The sequence below is a fragment of the Canis lupus genome, chromosome X (genome assembly GCF_011100685.1).
Source record: "Canis lupus familiaris isolate Mischka breed German Shepherd chromosome X, alternate assembly UU_Cfam_GSD_1.0, whole genome shotgun sequence".
Taxonomy (NCBI): domain Eukaryota; kingdom Metazoa; phylum Chordata; class Mammalia; order Carnivora; family Canidae; genus Canis; species Canis lupus.
The window spans coordinates 84,492,797-84,520,668 of record NC_049260.1 but is presented as its reverse complement, the minus strand read 5'-3'; the positions used below and the strand labels follow the sequence as shown (position 1 = coordinate 84,520,668).

General features: G+C 43.2%; 1 protein-coding gene across 6 annotated transcripts in view; it reads left to right on the top strand.

Annotated features, from left to right (window-relative positions):
• CHRDL1 (chordin like 1) overlaps window positions 1-27,872 on the top strand; it is a 120,414-nt gene that overhangs the window by 66,592 nt on the left and 25,950 nt on the right. For 4 of the 6 annotated variants that reach the window (XM_038588076.1, XM_038588074.1, XM_038588073.1 and 1 more), the window contains exons 5-6: window positions 13,452-13,597; window positions 15,262-15,355. In XM_038588076.1, the coding sequence (XP_038444004.1) occupies window positions 13,452-13,597; window positions 15,262-15,355 (240 nt within the window). The remainder of the gene's footprint in view (window positions 1-13,451; window positions 13,598-15,261; window positions 15,356-27,872) is intronic. The other 2 variants (XM_038588077.1, XM_038588075.1) reach the window with 1 other exon arrangement.

Here is a 27,872-nt window from a genome sequence, read left to right as displayed (position 1 = left end):
ATACTTGATTTCGCATTCCCATTTCAACTACAAATGCATTTGTTATTACACCATTGGAAAATTAGAAAATTTTAAAAACCCATTGTGTAGTAGTTTAGGAATGAGAGAATTGGTGCCACTGCAGAAGGGGATTCTTGTTGTTGGGCTGCATAATCCAAGTTCGGATGGAGACTTGGGATTCTGAACTTGGCCCATGAAAACAGAAGGATTTGTTTTATCTTTTCCCCAGCTGTTGGACTGGATTTTAGTGGGCTTCCCTAGCCCTCACGTTTTGTAGCTCCGGGTAAAATTAAGTTTGAGTCCTTGCTTTGGCACTAAATTAACAGAGCCCTCTTGGCAACTCTGGCCTCACCTGCACCTGTCAAGAGAGGGAGGCCATTTCCAGTTTCCTCTTGGAGATATACACAGGAAACTCTAGAAGGTTTATGTGACGAGAGTGGAATGGTCCATGAGCTGAATAATGGAGCTGATGATAAAGCTATTCAATAAAGTGGAAGAAGGCATTTTGACAGAACGGAACATAGAGGTTCCCTCTAAAGACTGGATTATGGGAAGTTTTCGCCAGTGCACAGAAAGCTGAAAATGAGCATGAGGGATCCTGGAACCCTAGAACATGGACTGAATTGCCAGCAAAATCCCCATGGTGCTAAGGTGAAACCCACAAGCTCTTCGCTTTATATTAAACGAGTGGAGGCACCTCTTTGGGTTCATGGAACATTTTGAGAAGCTGGACCCTCTTCTCAGAAGAATGCACCTACCCTCATGCACTCAAAATTCTGTAACTCACTTCAGAATCCCTTTCAAGAGTCATGCTTCTAGCACCCCAGCTCTCTGGAACTTCAGTGAAGAGCAACCTTGCCCCTGGTTGTGCACATAACTCTTCATGGAATTAATAATAAACTCTCAACGTTTGAGCTTGTATTACTATGTGAATGTTTCTTCCTCTGCTCCAGTGCTAGAGCCAGCAGAAGATGGAGAAGTCAAGACATAAGCCTTGCCTCCTTTACACTTATGGGTTCCTTAGAAAACAGTACACTTGTCATCAGGTGTTAGACTAAACAAACAGACTATTAGAGCTGCCACAGGAAATCAGAGCATGTGGGATGGACAGTGAGGGCTGGATAAAATATGAGTAAGCAAAGGATAGTCTGTGGGAGTGGTTGGGTCTAGCATGAGCCAAGGCAGAGTTGCCAAGGAGCACAGTGAGGCCAAGGACCCGCTGGTCTGAAGTGGAACATTCTTTAGCCAAGGGATGTCTCTTTGAGGTGTGCTTCATTACCCTGGCTGGGCCATGCCACGAAGGTGCTCCCCACCTAGAGCTTCAAGCCTTGGATGCTTGCCCACAGGCAGGTGACTGACACCACAAGGCTAGAATGGGCATCTGAAAGGCAGCGGGTCACAAACTGAGGGGACTATTTTGAGTTGGCAGAACCATCATGAGATGTAGTAAGCTCTGGATCCTGTACCACTGGAGCAGACTCAGTGATCATTCTCCTTCTACCTTCGGACGAAGTGCACTTGGTAAGCCAGAGATAATCATAATCAATGGGCTCTGTTGGGTATAGCTTCTTTGTTCCCAGAGCCTTTTCCAAAACTGGGATCTTGGGCATTCTCACCACATCCCCATGAAGTAGAATCAAATGAAATGATGGTGCCTGACCGATACTTACTACCTGCTTGCAAACGCAGAACATTCTTTAGAAACCGAAGCACAGAGATGCGGACTGACAGAGCAAATCAGTGGCACAACCCAGCCAAGAAGGCATGTGCTTCCCCCCAGCCCAATCCCCAGATCTAGTGCTGGGGCTGCCAACAGCGCTTGTCTGCAGAGAGACGTGGTCTTTTCTCTGGCTCAGACTCTCTCCTCAAGCCATCCTTCCCAGCATCTGTCTGACAAGAGGGCATATCCAGGCAGGGTCAGCTACTGACTGCCAACAGCTGAAACATTAAGGGAAGTGGGATGAAAAACAGTCCACAGATGGGTTCCGGGTGAGGAGGGAAGAAGCAGGATTATACCAGGGTGTGAGCTTTCAGCACTTTCTTGCACTCTGCACTCCAGCTGGACGGGCAGATGACTGTTTTCTTTCACTCAGCACCTTCTTGCTTTGGGACAGAGTGTTGTGTCTGTCTGTGGAACTGCAGAGTGATCTGAACCTGCTGCAGGAATTTCCTGGCCCGGGTCCCCACCAGGGAGTTAGGCTGGGGTGCGAGTTGGGAGGCCACGAGTCTTGTGGAAGGTGTGGGCCTGAACACAGTCTGGAAGATTCCGAGCAGGAAAATACTCCCTTGCCATCAGCCCCCTCTTTCAGCTCAGCTGTCTGGCAGACCTATCCCATCTCCCAAGTGGGGGTACCCCGTGGCATGGCCACGGAACACCAGATAAAACTATGACTTGGGATTGACCACCCCACCCTACCTTACTCCCACCCCTTTGTGGGTTCTCCTTTCCTTTTTCATCTACCTTTCCTTCTTTGCCTGCCTCCCTATCACTTTACACAGCACCTTCATTTTTCCCAGGCCTGCCCCACTCTGATACTCAGCCCCTGTGTCTGCATTTTAGGATGTTGAAGTGGTTTAGTTTAATTGGTAACAGTTTTATTGAGATATAATTCACATATCATTTACTCTTTTGAAGTGTGCCATTTATTTGGATTTAGTGCCATCACAAGATACTACCGCCATCACCACTGGCCACTTCCAGAATATTTTCCTCAACCTCAAAAGAAGCCTCATAGCCACTGGCAGTCACTCCAGCCCTCCTCCCCACAGGTCCTGGCATCTGGTGATCTACTGTCTGCCTCTGTGGATTTGTCGATTCTGGACATTTCATACAAATAGAATCATAACATTATGTGAACTTTTGTGTCTGGCTTTCTTCTTTAGCCTAATGTTTTCAAGGTGGATCTAGGCTAACTGAATAATATTGCTACTATGTGGATATACCACCTTTTGTTTATCCTTTAATCCATTGATGGACACTTGGGCTGTTCTCACCTTTTGGCCATTATGAATCATGCCGCTCTGAAGATGCGTGTACCACATCTGTTTGAATCCCTGCTTTGACTTCTCTGGGTACATGCCCCACAGTGGAATTACTGGTTCATGTGGTAACTCTGTATTTACCTTGGATGAACTGCCAGACTGTTTTCCAAAGCAGCTGTACCATTTTACATTTTTACACTCCCACCAGCAGTGGAGGAGGGTTCCAGTTTCTCTACATCCTCGCCAACACTTGGTGTTACTGACTTTTTTATTATAGCCATCCTAGGTGGGTACAAAGTGGTCCCACACTGTGGTTTTTTCTCCCCTACACCAATGCCCTACTCTTTATCGGGGGACTCCTTTCCAGTCTTTGGGACTCACTAGTGTGAATTTATTAAACCTCTGGGAAAGGTAAAGCCCCTAACTAATGTTGGAACCTGGGGCTATGTCAGGCACTCTGGCAGAGCAGAAGAAGAGAGTTTAGGGACAGAGTGGACTTGCCACCTTTGGAAGCTCTACTGTAGCAGGAACAGTCTGCCCTACCAGTCAGCTGAGAACAAAGGCATAAAAGGATTCTTGGTGAATGTGATGGCTCAGATGTGACTTTCTAGTCACCACTCAGAATCTGGCAATTTTTAAGTTCTACGGAGCAGTGGAATACAGTTGTTTCAGCGTGGTCTGCTAGAACAAAAATACCATAGATTGAGTGGCTTCAACAACAAATATTTATTTCTCACAGTTCTGGTGGCTGGGAAGTCCAAGATCAAAGTGCCAGCAAATACTGTGTCTGGTGAGACTCCACCTCTTGGCTTGCAGACAACCACCTTCATGTGTTTCCTCACATGCTGAGAACAGAGATCATTTTCCCCCCGTCTCTTCTGATAAGGGTACTAATCCCATTCATGAGAGCTGTGCTGTCTTCACCTAATCACCTTCCAAAGGTTCCATCTCCCTTTTTTTCTTTTTCACATTTTTATTTAAATTCGAGCTAGTTAACATACAGTGTAGTATTAGCTTCAGGTGTACCAATATAGTGATTCAACACTTCCACGTGACACCTGGTTGCTCATCACAAGGGCCCCTCTTAATCCCCATCACAAATTCCCCCCATCCCCCCACCCACCTCCCCTCTGGTGATCATCAGTGTGTTCTCTAGAGTTGAGTCTGTTTCTTGGTTTGCTTCTCTCACTCTTTTTTCCCCCTATGCTAGTTTGTTTTGTTTCTTAAATTCCACATAGGAGTGAGATCATATAGTATTGGTCTTTCTCTGACTAACTTATTTCATTTAGCATTGTATTTTCATGTTGTTGCAAATGGCAAGCTTTTGTTCATTTTTATAGCTGAGTTATATTCCGTTGTACACATGTATCATTTCTTCTTTTTTTTAAATGATTTTATTTATTTATTCATGAGAGACACAGGGAGAGAGAGACAGAGAGAGTCAGAGACACAGGCAGAGTTCGGAGAAGCAGGCTCCATGCAGGGAGCGTAACGTGGGACTCCATCCTGGGTCTTCAGGATCAGGCCCTGGGCTGAAGGCAGCGCTAAACCACTGAGCCACCTGGGCTGCCCCCACTTCTTCTTTATCCATTCATCAGTTGATGGACATTGGGGCTCTTTCCATAATTTGGCTATTGTTGATAATGCTGTTAGAAATATCAGGGTGCATGTGTCCCTTTGAATCAGTATTTTTGTAGCCTTTGGGTAAATACCTAGTAGTACAATTGGTAGGGTAGTTCTATTTTTAACTTTTTGAGGAACTTCCATACAGTTTCCCAGAGTGACTGTACCAGTTTGCATTCCCACCAACAGCACATTCCCCTCTCTCCACATCTTTGCCAACACCTGTTGTTTCCTGTGTTGTTCATTTTAACCATTCTGACAGGTGTGAGGTGATTATCTGTTCATAGTTTTGATTTGTATTTCCCTGATAAATGATGTTGAGCATCTTTTCATGCATCTGTTATCCATCTATATGTCTTCTTTTTTAAAAATTTATTTATTTATTTATTTATTTATTTATTTATTTATTTATTTATTTATTTATGAGAGAGAATGCACAAGAGCAGGGGGAGGGGAAGAGGGAGAGGGAGAAGCAGGCTCCCAGATGAGTAAGGAACCCAGTGGGGGCTTGATCCCGGGACTCTTGGATCATGACCTGAGCCGAAGGCAGACACTTAACCAACTGAGCCACCCAGGCAACTCTGTCTTCTTTTTTTAAAAAGATTTTTATTTATTTATTTATTTATTTATTTATTTATTTATTTATTTATTTATTTAGGAGAGAGATGGGGTGGGGAGAATGCAAGCAGGAAGAGGGGCAGAGGGAGAGAGAATCCCAAGCAGACTCTATGCTGAGAATGGAGCCTAATTGGGGGCTCAATCTAACAACCCTAACATCATGGTCTGAGTCGAAATCAAGAGTCACATGCTTAACTGACTGAGCCATGCAGGCACCCCAACCATCTGTAAGTCTTCTTTGGAAAAATGTCTCTTCATGTCTTCCACAAAGGCCCCACCTCCTAATAGCATCTCATTGGAGATTAGTTTTTTAATATATGAATTCGTGGGGGAGAGAGGACACAAACTCAAGTGTACTGCAGGCACTATAAAGATTAGGCAGGCCCACATCTCTTCCCTCACCAGCCTACTTTCTACCTTCCAGAAGTTCTGTCATTTATAGCTAATAGTAACACAATGTTAGTAACAGCAGTTACTAAGCATTAATATGTACCCAGTAGTATGGCAAGCACATTATTACGCATCTCAAATTGTTGGTTCCTCACAACAGCCTATGAGGTGGGTCCTGTTATCTGCTCCATTTTTTGGGTGGGGGAACTGAGGCTCAGTAGTGTAAAGTGATTTGCTCAGCTAATAATGGTAACTAATTAATAGCGAAGCTGGAATTTGGACCCGAATGGGAAACTCTTCTCTCTCTTCTCAGTTGGACAGATCTTAGAGGCTGTATTTTCAGTAATCTCCTCCACATAAGCCCTAAATTCTGGAAAGTTCCACACCCCTTGCCTCTTGCTCTACAGCTTCATTATGGTTAAAGCATCAAAGGCCCCTGTAACAATTTAATTATCTAGAAAAATAACCTGTTTGCAAACATTGTCTTCCATTGGCACCTGGGTATGAATGGAGATGAATCCCAAGCCTCCCTACCAGGATCTCAGTGTGGTGGGCCAGAGAGTTCAGCTTTTATGGAGGAGGACAGTTTGGGAAAGATCTGGAAGTCTTATGCACTGAAAGGAAGAAATCTAAATGGTAGGCATCCCTGATGTGGCTGCTGCACCCATCTGAAGCAGTACCTTTGCTCTTAGTGAGCATCCCAAAGAAAAACTCATCTGAGCCCACATGGCCTCAGAGGCTGAGCACTGTTCCTTTTTGGAAGGGGGCTATAGGCGGCCACTGTTCAGGATACATTCATTCTGCAGGATTTGTTGCATCCTTGCTTTATGCAGCACCCAGCTGTCCCACTGCAGCTGCGCTCCTTGGAGAAGCCTAAGTGGTTTCCCACGAGCACCCTCAGGCGTCTGCTTTCTTGCTGTCCGGCCAAGACCTAAAAGTGGCCGGAATTTGCATACTTTAAAACAGTTTGTTTTAGAAAGCAGAAAGCTTTAGAAAGCTCCCACTTTCCGCGGAGGTGTTGAATGGTGTCAGGAAGAAAGAACCATCTCACTGTGGTTGGGCTGGGGATACAGAGTTCTAACTAGGGTCTGTTCCATGAGTAGGAGTAGAGCTGTGACCAGCTTTGTAGGATTGATTTTCTATTGTTGGAAAGGACCTGAAATAGTCACCTAGTCTAGCCTTTGGCCTTCAAGTAGAATTTTTTTCCTCCAACAAAAACTCTTCAAACTGAATTTTGAGAATTTTTTTTCCAACCGAAACTCTTCATACAATTTTAGAATGAGAAATGCAGCCTTCTAGTGTCTAACCTAAAATTGTTCATGATGCAGGTGACATTTCTTCCCATTTGCCATAGTTCGGCAGTTTGCAGTAATCTGACCTCTCTTCCAACCTTAACCCATACGAGTTATCTAAACATGTTATTTTTTAACATCTTTTAATGCCAGCCCCTCCAACAAGAGTAGGATTTTCCTTGAAATCAGGGACATGTCTTATTTATCTCTGTAGCTCTAACCTAGCATGGTGCCAACTATTATCAAGATACAGTCAAGGACCTGTTTGCTCTAGGTATAGTCAGAGACCCCCATAAGTAGAAGTTGAATGAAGAAGGAAAAAAAAAAAGTAAAATAGTCTCTTAATAGTCTATAAATAGTCTTTATTCCCAGAGTACCAAGGTACACATAAGCACAAAGCACACATAAAATAGTCTTTATTCCCAGAGTACCAAGGTACACATAAGCACAAAGCAAACGACATTTAATTTTTAAAGATTTTTTAAAAATCTATTCATTCATGAGAAACACAGAGAGGCAGAGACAGAGGCAGAGGGAGAAGCAGGCTCCCTGCAGGGAGCCTGATGTGGACTCGATCTCAGGACCCCGGGATCACACCCCGAGCCAAAGGCAGATGCTCAACCACTGAGCCACCCAGGTGCCCCCAATGCCATTTAATTAATTGCCCAGTTATCCATGGAAACAAGGAAATCCCTCTATGTTTTTCAGGTTTAATAGCATTCCTCTGTGGGCCTTCTTTCTATACCATTTACTGTGCACTGTTGTTACATACCAGATACTTGGGGGCTTTTTCAAATAAATGATCTCTAAACCTCACAGCCATGGAAGGTAGATGATATAGTTAGTTTGAAGATGAGGAAACCAAGATGCAAAGAGATTAAGTAGCCTTCCCAAGGTCACTGCTCAAAGAAAGGCCAAAACTGGGATTTGTACCTAATGTTCACAGACCTCAGAGACCAGGCTCAATTCTGTTTGTTTGCATCGATGTGAGACAGGGCTGAAAACACTGCCTATAAGCAGCTCCCTATCTCAGGACTTCGTTCCTTGACACTTTTGCCTTTTCCTTCTCGGGTTTCTGAGGTCTAGGGTCAAACTCTTTGGACTGTACAGTTGTGTGTGTGTGTGTGTCTGTATATCTCATCATAATTAAATTACTCCAAGCCTTCTGTCTTCATCTCTAAATTCCCCTCTGCCACACCTCCAGCATGGTCTGCAGATGTGCTGGGATCACACCAATAGAATGACAGAGAACCAGACTGGAAACATTAGCACCAGGCTAAGCCATCAGAGTAAAGTAGGAACCCAAGTAACAGTAGCAATGGGCAAGAGAAGGGAGGGACTTGGAGTCCAGGAGATTGGCAACTGATCCCTGGGAGCTCTGGAGAGGTTTGCATTTCTCTCATAAACACTGGGAGTTGATTGGTCTCCTGACATGCAAGCAGCCTTTCTGACTTGTCAAGCAGTGGCCCACCAAGAAAATAGAAATTGGAGGGTAGGGGGAGCAACCCTACCCTCAAAATAGAAATCAGCAACCAGCATGAGGACGTTGGGTTCTGGAGGGTGGGAAGGAGGCCAGTGCCAGGAGGGGAGAGAATGGTGTACCAAAGGAAGTGGGATAGGACCACAGACTTCTTGGTAGGATTTGCCTGTTTCTCTGAAGAGAAAAAAAGAAAACAAACTTGTGGCAAAGTTACTCATACTGAGATGTTCTTGACAATGTATAACCTCTCACAGAAATACTAGGATTATAAAACCTGATGGCAGAAAGGCAACCTTTTACCCCAAAGGAGTAGACTTGTAGGGATGGCATTTTAGGCACCAGTGAGATCAAAGAAAGAGATATTTAGACTAGGGGAGCATTTTTCCGAGCCCCCCTCCAGAAGTCATGGTTCTGTTGCATATAAGACCATCCCTAATGTGGGGGGAGGCCTGGAAGAACAGCTTCTTTTCCAGGCACAACTATAGTCACACAGCTTCGTGCTTGTCGGCTACCCCATGATCCTCCTCAGAATAGCATTCCTCTGAGGGGCCCTGAGACCAGCTCTGCTTTGGACTATTTTTTTCTGCCAGTTTCCGGCCAGGAACACCGAATGTGTTCCCAGGACCGTTGGTTTAGAAGCCCAGTCACCTTGGAAAATCTAGGAAGGGAGAGGGCAGAGAACCAGGTGGCCTTCTAAAGATGCAAGAGGAGATTTGAATCCCATGTCCCATTTTTTTATGCTACAACTACCCATTTTCATTCGATAAAACTGCAGATTACAAGTCACTTCTCCCACTTATTTATTTCTGAGACTGTGCACCCTTTACTTCACGTTATAAATTCGGAATGTAAGGACCCTGCTGTTCCACTGTACTATGAAGCTAGCATTTGCATCCATGCCCTAAATAAACTAATTTATTATGATGATGAGTTTTGATTTTTATGGTTTTTAACCATGAAGTTTGGGGGTGGCTTTTTCCCCATATATATATTTACATATTAAGATAAATATATATATTTAAAATAAATGTATTTATAATATATAAATAAATATATATTTTAATTCTAGTATAAGTAACATACAGTGCTGTGTGAGGTTCAGATGTACAATATGGTGATTCAATACCTCCATACATCTCATTCTTAGAAAGAAAAATGGAGGCCAAGAGGGGTGAAGTGGCTTGTGCAATGTTATGGAGAGCACCCCAAGCTGGCATTTCTGACTCAGTGATCCTACCTCCCAGTTTTAAAAAAAATTATTTTCTTTAGTAGAAATTGGTGTGCAACATCCTGCTTTGATATATATATATGACTACTACAGCCACGTTAATTAGCATCATCTCTTCACATAGTAACCATTTACTCTGTGGTGAGAACACTTGACATCTGCTCTCTGAGCAAATGTCCGGTATACAACCTAGTATGATTAATTACAGTCATCATGCTCTCTATCCATTAGATCTCTAGACATAATTCATCTTACGGAACCTCAACTTTGTGCCCTTTGACCAACATCACCCCATTGCCCCCGCCCCTGAGCCCAGGTAACCACCATTCTACTCTCTGCTCCTATAGATTTGACGGGTTTTTACATTTCACAAAAAGTGAGGCCATACAAGTTTTTTTTTTCTTTCTGTATCTGGCTTATTTCACTTAGCGTGTTCATCCATGTTGTTGCAAGTTGGGGAAATGTCTTTTTTAGGGTCAAATACTATTCAATTGTATATGTACATGTACCACAGTTGCTTTATCCGTTCGTTGACTGACAGGATGTTTCCATACCTTGGCTATTGTGAATAATGCTGTAAAGAGCATGGGATGCAAGTAACATGGGAGCCCAGATCTCTTCCAGGTACAGATTTCATTTCCTTTCCACACGCCAGTATTAACACCCACTCTGTAAAAAGAGCACAAATTGTGAGATGGGAAAACTCTATTTTTGAGTCGGCTTTCCTGTTAAATAGCTAGGTGTTGTGGGCGGAATCTTTTTGGATGTCAGTAGCCTCGTTTCCGTAATTCTCCCATCACTCCATTAAGGCTATTAAAAGAATGAAATAAGAATAAGTGGAAAGATATTTAGATAAGTTTGTTGTGTAAAACTAGCAGTAAGCATGCTTATAATCGTTTTTTTTTTCTTTGATTCTCTTTTGTCTTTTTCTCTTTTGCTTCCTCCTCCATCTCCCGTTGAGCTGATTAATAGATTCAATGCTAGGCAACTCTGAAGACCGTTGCAAGAAAGACTCTCAAGGAAAAAAAAAAAAAACCTCACCCTGCAGTTGCTTCCCCATTGACCTTTTAGCAGCAGACTCAATTTGAAAGAAAATCAATCCACATTATTTTGAAGCAAAATAATTCCAACCTTCTTTTTCCTTTTTTGGCATTCCAAAGATCTGTCAACTCCTGTAAGAGTCATGGTAGATATTCTTTTGTAGGTCATCCCAGTTTTCCTTCACCACAAAACACTGAGATTTGGTATAATTAAAGCCCAGGGGAGTGAAGGGGCTGGCCTCTGTCCTTTCTCCAGTGAGTTTCACTCCTGTCTACCAGCTGCAGCTATCTGGTTGCATGTATTTGTGGGCAGGAGCAGGGGCTTAGGGTCAAGTGGTATGAGTTAAACATTCTCTAGGAGCTAAGGTTTCTTCTTTCTTTTTTCTTTTTTGAAAGATTTATTTTACAGGGAGCATGTAAGCAGGGGGAGGGGCGGGGGGAGAGAGAGAGAATCTCAGACTCCTGCTGAGTGTGGAACCTTAGTTGGGGCTCAATCCCTGGATCTTGAGATCATAACCTGAGCCAAAATGAAGAGTTGGATGCTTAAGCAACAGAGCCATCCAGGTGTCCCTAAGGCTTCTTCTTGTTAAGGAACTACTTTTGTATCCTGTACAGAGTCGTTAATAAGTAGTGAGTTACTCAGAAATTGCAGCCAGATCAATGTATAAAGCAAAGTGTAGAGTTGAGTTAGTTATGCAAATTGCTGAAGCCAAAGTAAGTGTAATAGCAGTTTTCTGGTTAATGTAGGCCAAAACATTGTAGAGAGACAACATAGCCTTCCTGTTCCATTGGTTTTGGTTTTAAAATTAAATGGTCCCTTCCTTGTTACAGGTTTGATGTGATTGACACCGCCCTTGGTGTAGTGGTAAGGTTGGAAGATTCTAAAATCAGTCCGACGTCAGTTCAGATTTTGGTGCTACCACTTGCAAATTGTGTGACCTGGAGCAAATCAGTTAATTTCTTAAGCCTTACTTTCCCCGTCAGCAAAATGGGCATAATCATGTCCATTTTAGAATATTATTGGTAAAAGCCAATGTGAGCATGTATGGAAAAGCACTCACCACTGTGCCTTGCATATTAATTAGGGCTCAGTAAATGTTAGCTATTATTTTATTATTATTATTACTATTACCATTAGCCTTTATCATTTTCACCTACATCCTAAGGAAGATTTCTTTTTTTTTAAAAGATTTTATTTATTTATTCATGAGAGACACATAGAGAGAGGCAGAGACATAGGCGAGGGAGAAGCAGGCTCCTTGCAGTGAGCCCAATATGGGATTTGATCCCCGGATCCTTGGATTACGCTGAGTCAAAGGCAGACGCTCAACCACTCAGCCACCCAGGAGTCCCTCTAAGAAGAATTTTATTCTGTTTTTTCAAAGGGTGAAAGATTTATACGATCTGAAGGGAAAACAGAGTATCATTGTTTTTTTTTAAACAGTTGTATTTATCCTGAGGTATAATTAACCCATAAGATGAACTCATTTGCATTATACTTTTGACTCATAGGAAGGAAGGGATGCTGGTCTAATGTCTAGGCCTTCCCCTAGTGAAACACACAACTCCCCTGATTTCTCTTCTTCCACTGTTCTACAGAGGGCACTTTCCAAGCCCTATTTAGATCTTTTGTTAATTTGTACATCAGTGATGAGTTTAATCTGGGGGCTTGTTCATTGTTGGGTGTGTGTATGCACGAGTGTGTGAGTATGTACACACAAGTACATACACCACGCATTTTAAGGAAGCCCTGTAAAAAGAGTTCTTGAGACCATTCACTTAGAGCCAAGTCCCCAGGTGCATTGGTACATTGACTTTTTGCTACATGGCCACCCTGCACTAGATGCCACAGAGAAAAGAGACCTGTAAGGTAGAGTCCTGGTCCTTAAAAAGCAATACATCTGCATGTATACAGAGGTTGACAGAAAAAAGATGGAGTTTAGGGTCATCACATACTACATCTGGGACTTCAGAGAAGTCAACCTCAAATGAAAAATGAAGTTAAGCCTTACTTGATTGATAGGGTTGTTATGAGGCTCCCTGGTAATAATTTATATTAAATCTCTTTGTAAATTTTTGGCTAGGTGACTATAATTCACAAATGGGAGTTATAGTAACATTCAGGTGCCGGTTTGTGCACTTTGGAAATGACGTGTCTTTCAAGGTCCAGATTATGGGCTGGAGCTATGTGGGGATGCTTCCTAGAGGAAAAGGAACTTTTCCCAAGCCTTTAAAATCAGGACTGCAATAGGTGGAAAAGAGTGGGAGGAGGGGGGTGATCTTTGTGGTGGTATTTAAAATAAGCAAAGACTCTCTGTCAACTATATATTAAAAAAAAAAAAAAAGCAAGGACTCCAGAGGCCGGAATAAGCATACAAACACATGCCAAGTGATACAAAACATGGGAGGAGGTAAGGTTACCAAGGTAGTTGTAATAGATTATTCTTCTTCTGAAAGAACTCCCTCCTTCCAGCCAAGTTAACACGTTATTCGCCTGGTCTCTTAGCTCAGTGCTGGCAGGGGTCTTGTCCTTCTCCGATTTCTCTCTAGCGCCCATCACAGAACCTGGCACATAGTAAGCATTCAATAAACGCTCAACAAATGAAAGAATAGATGGATGGTCATGTCCCTTCCCATTCTTGTCTGGTTGCTTTCATATTATCTAAAGTCATCAGCCACTGAATCGGGGGTTATCTTGAACTCCCTCTATGTGGTACAGCCCCCTCTGCTGTTGGGATTTATGAAATTCTCTGCAGTAATGCCAATACTCGGTGTGGTTTTTCTCCGCTCTGTCCCAGAAGACTCCCTACCCCCAGCGAACAATAAGGTGACCAGCAAGTCCTGTGAATACAACGGGACTACTTACCAACATGGTGAGCTGTTCGTGGCTGAAGGGCTCTTTCAGAACCGGCAACCCAATCAGTGTACGCAGTGCAGCTGTTCGGTAAGACCCAGCGTCTTCTCATTCCTGCTGGCCCCTACCCCAATACCAGAGCTTCTCCAGTGCTTATACCTTTTCTTTGAGCCTACACAGTGAGTTATTTGAAAGGAAGACAAATTGCATTTATTTTTTTAAAAGATTTATTTATTTGAGAGAGAGCGCGAGTGTGTGCACAAGTAGGGGGAGGGGCAGAGAGAATCTCAAGCGGACTCCCTGCTGAGCGTGGAGCCCCCATGGGGCTCAATCTGACAAGCCCTGAGATGACGACCTGCGCTGAAACCAAGAGCTAGACACTCAACCAACTGAGCCACCCAGGTGTCCCAAGACGAATTGCATTGAAATCCTCAGCCTCCCTGTTAATCTAGACTCCCTGAATTTCACAAACCCTGAACAACCCTGACCTCTGTTAAAGAAATCAGACCCTGTCATATCCTGGTCTTAAAGCTTTAGGACTGTTTAAATGGATAGACATGACCTGATGGTCTTGATCTGCCATCCTTTTCACAATAACCACCCCAGCAAAGCCTTCATCAGAGGGACTCAACTATTCGAAGCTTTGGGGATGCTGTGGCTAGAAAAGCCATTGGCACCATTGAAGGCCACTCAGTCCAATTCACAAGAAAATGGGGGATGTCTTGGTTCCCATCTCCGATGTCTTCTCCCAGCCAGTTTGCTCTGGATAACTTGCAGTGAGAACGCTCTCAGCAAAACATGATTGTTCCTGTGATATCACTTGTCAGAAGAAACGTATATACCTTAGGAATAAAGTGTACTGATTATATCTTCATGGAATTGTGCAGTCCAAAGAATGTAATAGGTAGGACCAGAAAATGGGATAAAATGGTTGTTTCAACTGAAGTGTGAAGCAATGAAGTTAGAATTAGGATTTTTTTTTTTTTTTCTGTAAAGGCATTAAACACTGGATTGCCAAGGGAAGTTCTAGAATCCCTTCCCTTGGGGACTTACAGTAAAAATATGGTATCTTGGTGGTTTGGGAGAATTTGGTTGTGGCCTTGCCCTACTAATGACTTTTTAGGGAGCCTTCTAGCCCCAGAATAATATGCTTATAAGAACAAGTTTTAAGGAAGGATGTTTGGAACATAGAACTTTAGGGAGTGGAAACTATGTCAAGACAGACATAATAGCAGGTAAATTTGATCCTCTCCCTTGCCTGGTGCTGAACTGGGGAATCCATTCAGATCGTCTTGTGTAGTTTTGTATTACCCCAGACAGCCAGTCTCCCTGGTTTGGAGTGTTATAAAAGATGGCTGTCATACAAATCTGCGTTCCCTGGAATCCTAATATCCATCTGGGGTGTGATGTGGACCAGGGAATACAGTGAACAGAGAAGACAGGAGCAAGACCATATTTCGGGGTTTGGCAGGCCAGTGGCAGCCCTAACACTGACTGCTTTGTACCATCTTAGACCAGGATGTCCAACAAGGATTGCCAATTCTTCGGTAACATAGTCTCTGATGTGGAGAAATAGTAAACAGAAAAAAAAAATAAAGCATCATAACATTTAGGAAGCTCTAGAACTAACTATGGGAGAGCTCTGGGAATGGGTGGCATGTTTTGGATTCCTACTCATCCCAGATCCTGAGCTAAGAAGACTTTATGCTTCTACCCAGATCCTTCTGACCTTAAATTCTGTTTCTCCTTGGCAGGAGGGAAATGTGTACTGTGGTCTCAAGACTTGTCCCAAGTTAACCTGTGCATTCCCAGTCTCTGTTCCGGATTCCTGCTGCCGGGTATGCAGAGGTATGTGTCCCATATCACAAGACATAGGGGTGCTGCCATCCTGGATAGCTGTCCAATGTTGTAAGAAAGGGATTTTTTGTGGAAACGTTAGGTTTTAGCTGGGGTGGAGAGGGGGGCAATCCATTCAAAAAAGGGAGGAAAGAAACACTGATTTTAAGGGCCACCACCTGAAAGAAACTGCCCTACATGTGGCAGAAGAATAAGAGTGAGTGTCATCTACTGAGAAAGTGAGTGCCTGTATCTTTTCTCCCTTGATCACTTTTAGCTGGGCCTCTGTGTTATTGAATTGTGAAACATAGGCCATTTCCATGAATAGCCTTAACAGGAAGAATGGGCCTTGCAGAGCCCTGATGTGACCATTTTGAAGACTCTGCAGGGAAAATCTAGGTATATTCTTTAAAGCCCCACAGTCAAATGGTGACAAACTCAGTAAAAGCAAAATGGAAGGCAGAAGGTGTCATCTTCTCAGATTATAGCCAAAATGGCATCATTGTTCTCAAGCCAGTGTTTTTTTGTTTGGTTTCCATTTCTTTGATAATGACGCCATTTCTATCCTCTCAGATCGAGCATAATCACCTTTAATTTATCCTTTATTGCCTCTTCGCAAATTATTAAATCTATCAGCTGTCTTCACTATCCCTTTCCTTTCTGGCTTTCCCTCTAGCAGCATTCTGATTTTGTCTTCTTTCCTTCCATCCAGTCGACATATTTATTGAGCATCTACTGTAAGCTCAGCCCAGTGCTAGAAGCTAGATACGTATCGGTAAGTAGAGTAACCTACAGGGCACTGCTAGACTCTAAGGCATCTTTATGCAAATTACAAAGAGAATTATTTTTTACTTAAGAGACTTTACTGCCATTTTCCAGAAAGTCCTTGTTAATGCACCCCTTCTGTGCAGCACATTTATGCAGTACATACCCTCTACAACCAGATGTGGCATACATAGTAGCAAAAACCCATTCTTCACTCTTGTGGAACTCACATTCTACCAGAGAAGACAAATGATAAACAAATAAATAAAGATTGAAACAGTGTACTTACATTTTTCTTCTCTGGACTGTAGTAATTGTAGTCCACACTGGCTGGAGATGAGGCTGAAGAAGTGAGCGGGGGTCAGACCATGCAGGACCTTCAAGGCCATGGGATGGAGTTTGCATTTCAGTTTCTAAATACCTTGGGAAGCCACTGGAAGGTTGTGAGCAGGGCATGACATGAACCAGTTGATGCCTTAAAAGATCTCATTGGCTGTTGTATCCATACTAGATTGGAGGGAGGCTGCAAAGCAAGGGGAGAGCCCAGGAAGAAGGCGAGTGTAGTAGCCTGTCTCGTGTGAAAGGGCAGGTGTCTGGTTTGGGGACACAGTACAAACTAGTGGTTCACACTGGAGCCTCTGGAACCAGCTGCCTCGGCTCTGAGCCCAGTCTTGCTACTTTCTAGCTGGATCATGAGCAGTGCATTCAGCCTTTCTAACAATCTCTAAAGGGAGGATAATGTTAGTACTTACTTCCAAATGCCTGTGAGGTTTAAATGAGATCTTGCAGGAAAAGGACCATTTAGAATATACATCAATCCCCTGCTTCAGACAGTGAAGGCCTCTCACACTGTAGCTTCAACTTACCTTTCTAGCCCATATTCTTCCATTCCCGCACCTCAGGTTCTTCTCTCAGTGTTCCTGTGCTGTCTTACCTTTGTGCTTTCACTACCCGCCCCCCTGCCAGCAAGATTTTTCCAACATTAGTGTGCTTCAGAATCACCTGGAGAACTTTCAGATCCTCAGACAACAATTGCAAGATTGTGATTCAATGGCTTTGGGGTGGGGTCCCGGCATGTACATGTGGGCAGGCCCCATTGTCCACTTGGAGGCAGATGGCCCGTAGACTCTGCTTTAAGAACCTATTCCTAAGACCATGTAGATGACTGGAGGCAGCCCTAACAATGGTTCATATTTGGGTTTAGTGCACTTAAACTGAGCACATTAAAAATCTGAAACCTGGAAGCAGTAGAAAAGTAGCAAATGTCATTCTGACTGGCCGGAGGATCTAATTCCAACTATATGGCAACTGACTTTGGGATGAATGAGTCACAGCCATTTCATGATAGGGAACTAGGAGGTCAAGGGAACAAAATGGATGCCTAGGTACAAACTGACATGGACAGCAAGATCTTGGAGGAGGGAAACTTGCCTTTTTTCTGGAAAATCCTTTTCCTTTCATCTCTGCCTATGGAAATCCTACAAGTTTCCCAAGACGTAGCTCAGGTACAACCTCCTCAGATTCTGATGCAGGCAATCCTCTGGCCACATCTCGATAAATACTAGACAGAAGGCCTTTCTCTCTCCTCTGCCTTCCCCCTGCCATCCTTAATTTCTCCATCCTGAATTCCCGCTTATCCAAAGGCCAGCCCAACTGCCACTTCCTCTATGAAGCATTTTTTTTAAATCTATAAGTGAGGAGTAAACCACCTTCCTTTCTGAGACTCCACAGCACTTCCTGGGTGCTTCTCTAGTAGCATTTATCACTTCATTACCTTTTGTTTTTTATTATGTGTGCCCATGTCCTATCCTCCCTATCAATTATGAGCTTCTTTTTAAAGATTTTATTTATTTATTTATGACAGACAGAGAAAGAGAGGCAGAGACCTAGGCAGAGAGAGAAGCAGGCACCCTGAGGGGAGCCCGACGTGGGACTTGATACCAGGACCCCGGGATCATGACCTGAGCCAAAGGCAGATGCTCAACCACTGAGCCACCCAGGTGTCCCCAATTATGAGCTTCTTAGGGCAAAAGCTATTTCTGGTTCATCTTCTTCCCCCTGCACTGCTCTAGGTACAAAGTAGGCGCTCTTTGAATGAATGCACACTAGCTTGGAAGTACTGCCAGAAAGTGATAGTTTGAGGGATCCCTAGGTGGCGCAGCGGTTTGGCGCCTGCCTTTGGCCTAGGGCGCGATCCTGGAGACCCAGGATCGAATCCCACATCGGGCTCCCGGTGCATGGAGCCTGCTTCTCCCTCTGCCTGTGTCTCTGCCTCTCTCTCTCTCTCTCTCTCTCTGTGACTATCATAAATAAATAAAATAAAATAAAAAGAAAATGATAGTTTGAATTAGATGCACCTGACATATGATATTATTGCTGTGTTTTATGCCTCTGAATTACTGACAGGCTGTGGTAGGGGTGGTGCTGGCTGTACATTGATTCATGGTAGGTAAGAAATCATTTGGTGTCATTTCTGATGACCAGGTACTTTTCCAACCCCATCACACTTCAGGAAATGACCTCGTTCTGAGTACCAGTTTATGCTCATCCCTTTTCTTATGCCCTTTCTAGTGGTCCTCACAAGTCAGCGTGGATTTCATGACAGCCTCATTTGGTTTGCCTTGTATCTTTCTATGACGCTTTCTCACAGTGAGGGTGTCCGTACATCCATACAGCTATGACATTTAAGCCAGAAAAGATGAGCATTTTGTTCCTCATCTCCCTACCTATCTTTGCCCCCACCTTAATTTGAGTCTGCTCCAAAGGGAAGAGAATCCGCACAGAGTACACGTGTTTGCTCACATCACCAGCTAGTTGCTATAATCCACTTGTCAGATTGAGATTATATTGTTTGAAGCAAGGGAAACCGTGAGAAATCTAAACTGAAGAACAATGAATAAAAGAAAAAAAAAAAAAAAGAAAGGCAGATGCCAAAAGACATACTATTGCTCCTGAGAAAAGGCGTGGTGCCACGGACATAGGCTTTGAAGCCAGAAGGACGCAGATTTGATGTAACTGAGCTTCCGCCTACTAGTGATACCTCTGGCAAGCTGCTTACCTACATGGAGCCTCATTTTTTTTTCAGCTCTGAAAATGGAGCTTATAATACCTAACATCTATGGAAAGGTAAAAATTAACCAAGGTGATGAAGAGAGCTAGGAAAGTCTTTTTCTTTTCCTTTTTAATTTAAGATTTTATTTATTCATGAGAGAGACAGAGAGAGAGAGAGGCAGAGACATGGGCAGAGGGAGAAGCAAGCTCCCTGTGGGGAGCCCGATACGGGACTCGATCCCAGGGGTCCTGGGATCATAACCTGAGCCGAAGGCAGATACTCAAACACTAAGCCACCTCAGCTTCCCTAGGAGAAATTCTGATACAGAGTTATTGCTTCATATGAAATAATTATTATATTTCACACAATATTATTATATTTATTGGCTGGAGTTAAGTATGATTGCACCCTCTCCTCTATGTCTGATAGTCTTGCCTTTTTCTTTACTTAATCTCCACACACAGAACTTAATTTCTCATCCCTCTTGTGGTAACAGATCCTGGGGTGCACCATCTTCTCAGTGATTCTCTTGTCACAATTTAAATTTCCTTTCTTAAAAAAAAATAAATAAATTTCCTTTCTTTTATCATGTCCTCAAAAGCAATGCATAAAAGCGAGCTGTGACGGATCCTGTGTTGTCCCTTCATACACTTGACAATTCCCAAAGTTCTTTCTCTACCATCTCTCCTCCAGCCTAAATAAACCCTTCTCTTTCATCTTTCCCTATGAAGACTAAATCCCACACTTTCATAAAATTGATGCTTTTCTCTCTGCCTCGAATTTCTTTCCATCTTTCAATTGCATATAATGTGATTGAATCTCCTTTGAAGTGCTAATGTTGGAAGCACCTTGTTATTTTTTTTTCCTGCTGAGATGGTGTTTTTACAAAGGTATATCTTGCATAAGCGTATTACTCATACAGCTGGGAATGCAGACACACTTCTCCCCTATGCTGACCACCCTAATTGCAGACAAAATACTGCAAGAGAAATACCCTTTTAAGTGCTGAACTCACAAACGTTAATATAAAGGGCCCTATTTGAACGGGTTCTTTCTCTGCGCTGTCACCCAACACAGGTGTGTGCTCTCTTCCTGGGTCACATGGCAGTATTAGCCACAGACTGGATCTCAACCCCAGCTCCAGGGCTTTCGACTGTCCCTGAGGCTAGGAGTCAGGAGAGCATTGGCATGTCATTGCTGGCACTTCAGCAAACCTCATCTGGACTGGAAATGGAGTGCAAACAGCCACTGGAACCTTTAGAGAAACTTGATCAGAACAAAAATCTCATACGACTACCACATTCTGGGCAGGCAGGCCTCAAACTTATACCCATTCCCAGCTTCCCTCTCCCACTTATCATTTCTGCTTCCTGTCTCCTGCGTATCTTGCCAAAGCAAAGGGGAAGGCTCTGTACTTGAACTCTAGACGAGAGAGGTTTGGTGTTGTTGACTGTATTGAGAGGCAAGCTTGCATAGACAGAGTACATATGTGGCACTTACTATGTGCCAGGCAGTGGTGTAAGCACATATGTGTGTAATACCTCATTTAATCCTCATGACAGGGATGCCTGGGTGGCTCAGTGGTTGAGCATCTGTCTTTGGCTCAGGGTGTGATCCCAGGGTCCTGGGATCGAGTCTCACATCAGGCTCCCTGCAGGGACCCTGCTTCTCTCTCTGCCTATGTCTCTGCCTCTCTCTGTGTGTCTCTCATGAATACATAAATAAAATCTTACTTTGTGTGTCTCTCATGAATAAATAAATAAAATCTTTTTTAAAAAGTTAGGGCATAGCAATGGCAGTCTTACACTCCCAGGATCTCACCAGGGAGTGGAACTGGCCACCTGATGCTGTAGGAGCGTCTATAACTGTCCTTCCTCTGTTTTACGTGTGCATAATACCCTAGTCCAGGCTTTTCTTCTTACAGAAATACTTGATCCTGTTGGTCAGTGCCTACCATATCTTACCACATTATACAGTGTCAGTTCTTCAGATGGTTTTAAAAGGTGATTTATAAAGCAATCTTCCCCTTCCTTAACCTACTACTCATCCTCATTCCTCTGACGCCAACACGCACACCTTATACTCTGGGCTGGCTGTTCCCTTTGTCCTAAAATATGCTCTGTTCCTTCCCACTTTTGTCTCCTGCTATGTGCCTCTCTTAGCTCTCACTCCCCACAAGCTTAGAATAGCTTTCCTCCTCTCTCCTACAGATTACGATCCTAATCCATCTTTCAAGAGCCCAGCTCATGTCCCACCCTTTCTAAAGAGCCCCACCTGATAACTCTAGTCCTCCTTGAGCTCCTTGGACCACACTTAGGGCTTAGTCTGGCTTGTAGAGTCCAGTATTTAAAACATTTTCTTGTATTGTTCATCATTTCATTGGTCTCAGCTCCTTACCTGGGGAAGGGCCACCCTTTTCCTCTGTTTACCCTAGCATAAAATTACGCATTTCTTGTGGTGGATATATTAAAAAGAAAGAGCTACAGCTATGAAAATCTCTTGACAGCATTCTAAGTGAGTCCTAGGTAGGGAGGCCAGAGAGATGACTGAACTTACAACTTAATCAATCCAAGCTCATTTATCCAATACATTTCCAAAGAGCCAAAGGAGAAAATTGAATCTTGCTTTATGAAATTGGAGCTATTTCTACAAACTTCCACAAGTGACTGAAAACCAGAAGCAACTGTCTAAAAGCAATTTGTCAGTATTCAAGACAGCTACCATTTTACCTAAGGCTTTTTATTTCTCTTTCAAAAACAAAAACAAAAACAAGCAGCAAAATTACACGTGAGGTGCCTTCTTGGCTGGAACCCAGAGGTCTTGAGGGAAGTGGTGAGCAAGGTAGTTCATTTTGTAATAATGTCAAAAAAATCTCCCCAAGTTTTCAAACTTCTCAAAATCAAACAGAACTGGGGAAAATAACAGCACCTCCAAATATAGATCCTCGTGTATTGGCCTAGCATTGTTTTGGGTTTTGTCCACATTTTCTGCAGAAACACCACCATCACCAGGTCATGATGAGGAAGAAGACATCGTTAATGAGACACACTGCTCAAAAAAGATAAAAATGAATTCAGTCATTTATGGTTTTTGAGTTGCTGTGCTCTAACTGAAACTTCAAAATGTGCTGAAACACTCTGACCTCTTCAGTGACAGAAGAGTCTGACAACCATTAATAAGCCCTGTTCTCAGGTGAACCATTCATGTTCATGAAGATGGGGACCATCTGACAGCCCACCCTTGGCCTTCCTCTTCTAAATCTAAATCTAAATCTCCACTGGAAGCTTCCTTTTTCCATGGAAACTTTCCAGCTTGCTTTTGTTCTCTCTCCAGCCCTTGTGCTCAGATTTCATGTTCAGGTACTTACTGACACTCCCAGGACTCTCACTCCTCTCTGGTCATCGTGTTCCTACTTGGGATATCTCTTATGTCTAGAATGTTTCTTTTTTATTTTAAAGATTTTATTTTTATTTTATTAGAATGAGAGAGAGAGAGAGAGAACTAGCAGGGGAGAGAGAGAGAAGCAGACTCCCCACCGAACAGGGAGCCCAGTGCAGGGCTCAATCCCAGGATCCCAGGATCATGGCCTGAGCCAAAGGCAGACACTTCACCGACTGAGCCACCCAGGTGCCACTTAGAATGTTTCTTCTTAGACAGAAAGCCCTTCAGACAGTGGATGAGACAGCGTTGACATTGACTTTCATTCTGAGCTTAACAAATGAATAACACCGATTCCTAATTGGCCATGTCGAATAAACACCCCCATCCTGCTCTGGGATTGAAGGGTTTCTCATATGTATAGGGATCTGGTTCTATAATAAAAATAAGGAATTTCCAGTGAAGTATTTCAGAGCAAGTACTTCTTCACAGGTTAAAGCTACTCTTCCTTCAGCCCTGTCCTTCTGACTGCTTCAAGGGATGCCATGACTGCCCAGAAACACACCACCACATATGTGCATTATTCTCATTGGAATAATCTTCGTGAGCCTAGACCCCAGTATTTCTAGAAATTGGTCTGATTTGTTGACTGACAGCATGAACAAGAAAAAGAAATGTGAGCAAGACAAGCAGTGTCAGGCAGGGGGAGTCATATTTGAATATTATCTATGTTACAACAAAGTCCAAGTCTCTTGTAGCCGAGGCAAAGTGGACAGTGAATACCACTTATTCAAGCAAATCACTAGAATGACTACATCCACTTACCCCTTGGATTTAGCCATGAAAACCAACCCCATGTCCCCTACTCCCACCAGACATCCCAGTCCTCTTTGGATAAGGCCGGGGAGCTAATGCAGTATTTGTGAATTGAAGGACTTTAAATGGACTGCTTTCCATTAATTCCCAGGTTGACCAGCAGTAAACATTGATAGATCTCTGAGCTTCCCTTCTCCATCTATCTGCTTGTTATTTTCCCTGTATGGATGTGGTATCATAGGACTCTCTTTATTTGGGTCCTTGGACTGTTATCACTCTGCTTTATGACTACAAGATTGCACTGTCTCCCAATGAAGCAGGTATCTGCCCTCTTCAGCCTCATCTTAAGTCAAGAGAGAATAAGGGATGGCATTAAAACTCAAATGCCTCTTTGACAAAGATGACAATTAGGAGAGGACTAGCATAATTATGAGAGAATCTAAGCCAGTTCAGAAGGAATGGGGCTAAAAGAATCTCTGTGGCCTTTTTTCTTTCTTTTTTTCTTTTCCTGCATCCAGGATCCTGGCTTTCAAAATGGAATGAACAAGGGGTAGTGGAAGGGGAGGTGGGCGGAGGATGGGGTGACTGGGTGACAGGCACTGAGGGGGGCACTAGGCGGGATGAGCGCTGGGTGTTATGATATGTGTTGGCAAATTGAACTCCAATAAAAAATAAAATAAAAATAAAATAAATAAAATAAAAAAGGGAAAAATATCTATACAAAAAAAATCAAAATGGAATGATTTTAAAATGAGATAATTCCATTTCTATGAGCAGGCATAAATGTTTTTCTTATTGTTGGGCTTCATTTTTTGTTTAATCCAGAGCCTTTCCTTGTTAGATACTTCAAATGCTCACGGGAGTCCTTAAGTTGGGTTTTCCCCATGGGTAAGCTACTCTTGAGGGGAATGAGGGAAGAAGAGGAGGGAAAAGATGGGAGGAATAGGAGGAATAACACTTGCTATGCCAGGCACTGCTCTGAGCTCTTTGCTCACACTAATCCATTTCATCCCCCACTACTCTCTGGGCTGGATTTGATTGTCTCCATTTTAGCCATAAGGAAGCTGAGACTCAGAGAGGTTCATCACTTGCCCAGAGTCACACGGGTGCAAAGGGGCAGAGCCAGGACTTGGACCCAGGTAGTCTGGCTGACGTGGGTGGTTCTCTTAGCTGTGACTGCTATGTTGCCTCTCAACTTGGGGATGTGGAGCAACTTTGAGGACTCTGAACTCTGAGGCTACTGGGAGGAACAGACTTTGTGACAACTCTGCTCCCCGGGGCTGGACATGGTAATTCTTCCAGCCGAGTTATTGGGATGAGACTCAAAGGCCCCATTTCTAAGTATCATCTTGGATATGCATAACCACAATGCCATTGGAAGAGCAGACTGGGTTGTGGGTACCATCTAGCTAATAACTTCTCTGTGCCCTCTCCCATAATTCCCTCTCACAAGCACATGCAACTTTCACAATGCCCTTTTTTAAAAAGTATATATTTCTGATTTTTCTGGATAAATGCTTTTGTATTCTTCTTCAGATTTGGCTTGCTCCTCTTGGCAGGATTCCCCCTTGTCTGTGCCTTTGTGTGTCTCAAGCAGATACTGTGTTTAAAATACTAAGAGCTTGTATTGACAGCCCAAACAATAAAGTGCTTTGACAGTGAAGTATTTTCTAGAAAACATGACTGTCTACAAAATACTGGAGGACTTCCTGTGGTACTGTATATCGTTGTTAGCTCCAAGGTCTAACAGTGGAGAATCCTTGTGACCCAGGTTCTTTAAAGCTTCACTTAAATTTCAGCATGCTTGCTCCCTCTCAACAGAATTTGTAGAATTAGATGTTTGGCAGAGGCCCCTGAGTCATCTGCTTCCACTCTCTCATCTCCAGCTTGGGTATTATCTGCTGGCCATCAAGTGGCTCACCCCAGAACCTGGCACGTAGTAGGTGGAGATGTCACGATCGATCACTTTCTTCCTCTCCGCCTTCTTCCGGTTTCCCCTCACAAAAGCCCTTTAATAATTTGCCCTGGTTCTGCTGATTTTGACATGTTGCTCTGAAAGTACAGAGATCCCTTTCCCTTGTCACAGAGATCACCATCCAGCCCCCACCCAGTCTCGGGGATTCATTTCATTTCCATGTGCCTTATGATTAGAGCGACTACATATCTTATCATCCAAACCAAGACACTTTTGAAAGGGAGAGGGCTCAGTAATTATGCCTGTAGAAAAAGAGGCATGAAACTGGGTTGTCTCAGATCCATCAGGACCTATAGGCACGCTCTTTATGATGTTGTGTGTGGTTCAGAAGTGGCCACATGCTGGCGTAGTTTTGCTTTCTGAGGCTTATCTTCATGGGTATCTAATAATCTCATTGTACACTTAGTCCTTTTGAGAGGACAGGGTTTACTTCTGTGACCTACTCAAGCTAACCAGAGATTAATGGAAGCCACGGGAGTTATAAACAGTCCGAATTGTAGCCCAGCTCTTGACTGTATTTCAAATGCTTGTTCTCCATTTCTCCCATTACCAGAAAGCCAAGCCATTTTAGCTCTATAGGGTACCACTCAGATTATAATTGAGGTTTGAATAAACAACACGTGGCTTTTAAGGTTAAACGAATATTGTTTGACATACAGTACACTAGAGTTGTTTTTCATTTTGGTTTTAAAAATTGGTTAAAATTACATCTTGTTGCTTCTCAGAATTAACTAGAATCCATCTGTCTCCATTAGAATCACTGGGGGGTTTTTTGTTTGTTTTGTTTTGTTTTAAGTAAGGCCTTGGCTGAAAAAAGAAGCTCCCTCTCACTCAAGATAATTTACCAGTGAATCGGATGGGGGAGGGAGGAGGGAAAGGAACAGGTTTTAGAGTATTGGTGCTTGCTTTTTTCTTTTATGCATTTTGTCTCTTAGATATATCTAAAGTGTAGTATCTAAAGTAGTAAATGGATAACTATTATCACCTCTCCAGACAGATTAGGCCCAAGTCTAAGAGAATCACTCACAGTTGAACAAAATGTGGACATCTGAGAAGATTCTTCCAATTTAACTATGGTTCAAATTATATCGAATGACTCCTTGCTTACAGAACATTCCAACTTAGAGAATGCCATTTTGATGATGTCAAAAGCTCAAAAGCAACCAAAATAGTAGTCATTCCTACTTGAGATCTATACAGAAGTAATGACTCCAGTAGTTTTTAATGAGGTGAAATGATTCCGATTGAGGCACACATGCCTGTCTGCAAATGCTTAGGTGTTGCGACACGTTGTTGTTACAAGACATCAATAGTCCACTCCCATGCTTGATCCCGACTTGCCTCCTCATTGTCTTGCTATCTTACCTATCGGCTCACTTAACAGGGACTACTTGCTTCGAGATTCTGCTTAGACGCTAAGTATTTCAAGACACTATCTAAAAGCCCTTTGAAGACTCTAGAGTCTAAATGCAATAAATTGACCTTCTCAGAAGGTCATGCTAAGTAAACATTGCATGCCAGTACCAACCGTTAAGTCTACATTTGCAAAGGGCATTTGGGGAAGAGAGCTCTTCTCTCATTTTTCTTTTTTTTTATTTTTTAAAGATTTTATTTATTCATGAGAGACAGAGAGAGAGGCAGAGACACAGGCAGAGGGAGAAGCAGGCTCCATGCAGGGAGCCCGATGTGGGACTTGATCCCGGGTCTCCAGGATCATGCCCTGGGCTGAAGGCAGGCGCTAAACCACTGAGCCACCCAGGGATCCCCTCATTTTTCTTTTAAAATTTGTTCTTTTTGGGCTACTTAGATTAGAAAACATATCCTATAGCTTTGACATTCTGTTCTGCCATTTGCTGGTGAATCTCTTCTGGTTTCCAGTCTTCTCTCCGGTCCCACATTTTCATCTGGCTCACGACAAAGCTTAGACCTGCCACTGCCAGTGAAAACAGAATGAGTACATTTAAGTTCATCCCACCTTACTGTCAAGGGCAGTGCCATTTCCCAGCTGGTCATACTTGCAACCCTTAGCATCTTTTTATGTAAAAAAAAATTTTTTTTAAGATTTAATTATTTATTTGAGAGTGAGATCATGAGAGCAGCAGGGAGGGGCTGAGGGAGAAGGAAAGGGAGAATCCTCAAGCAGACTCCCCGACGGACATGGGGCCCGATCCCAGGACCCCAAGATCACGACCTGAACTGAAATCAAGAGTGGGCTACTTAACTGATGGAGCCCCCCAGGTGCCCTCCAATCCTAACATCCTTTTGTACTGTTTTTTCCCTTACCACCATTCTCTGTTAGCAAATATCCCCAAGGGATCTTATCATTTCCTTTTTATCTGGAGTAGTCTGGTTTGTCCCTCCTTCATTGTTTCATTGTTTTAGAGATTCTCGGGACCTGTCACATGTTACTACAACAACCTCTTGGTTGGCCTCTCAAGATTCCACTTGCTCCCCAGCTAGGTGACACTCAATTGCCAGGCAAAGCTGCCACAAGTCACCTCTTTCTTTTACTGTAGGAACTCTACATAAAAATCAGTAACAGG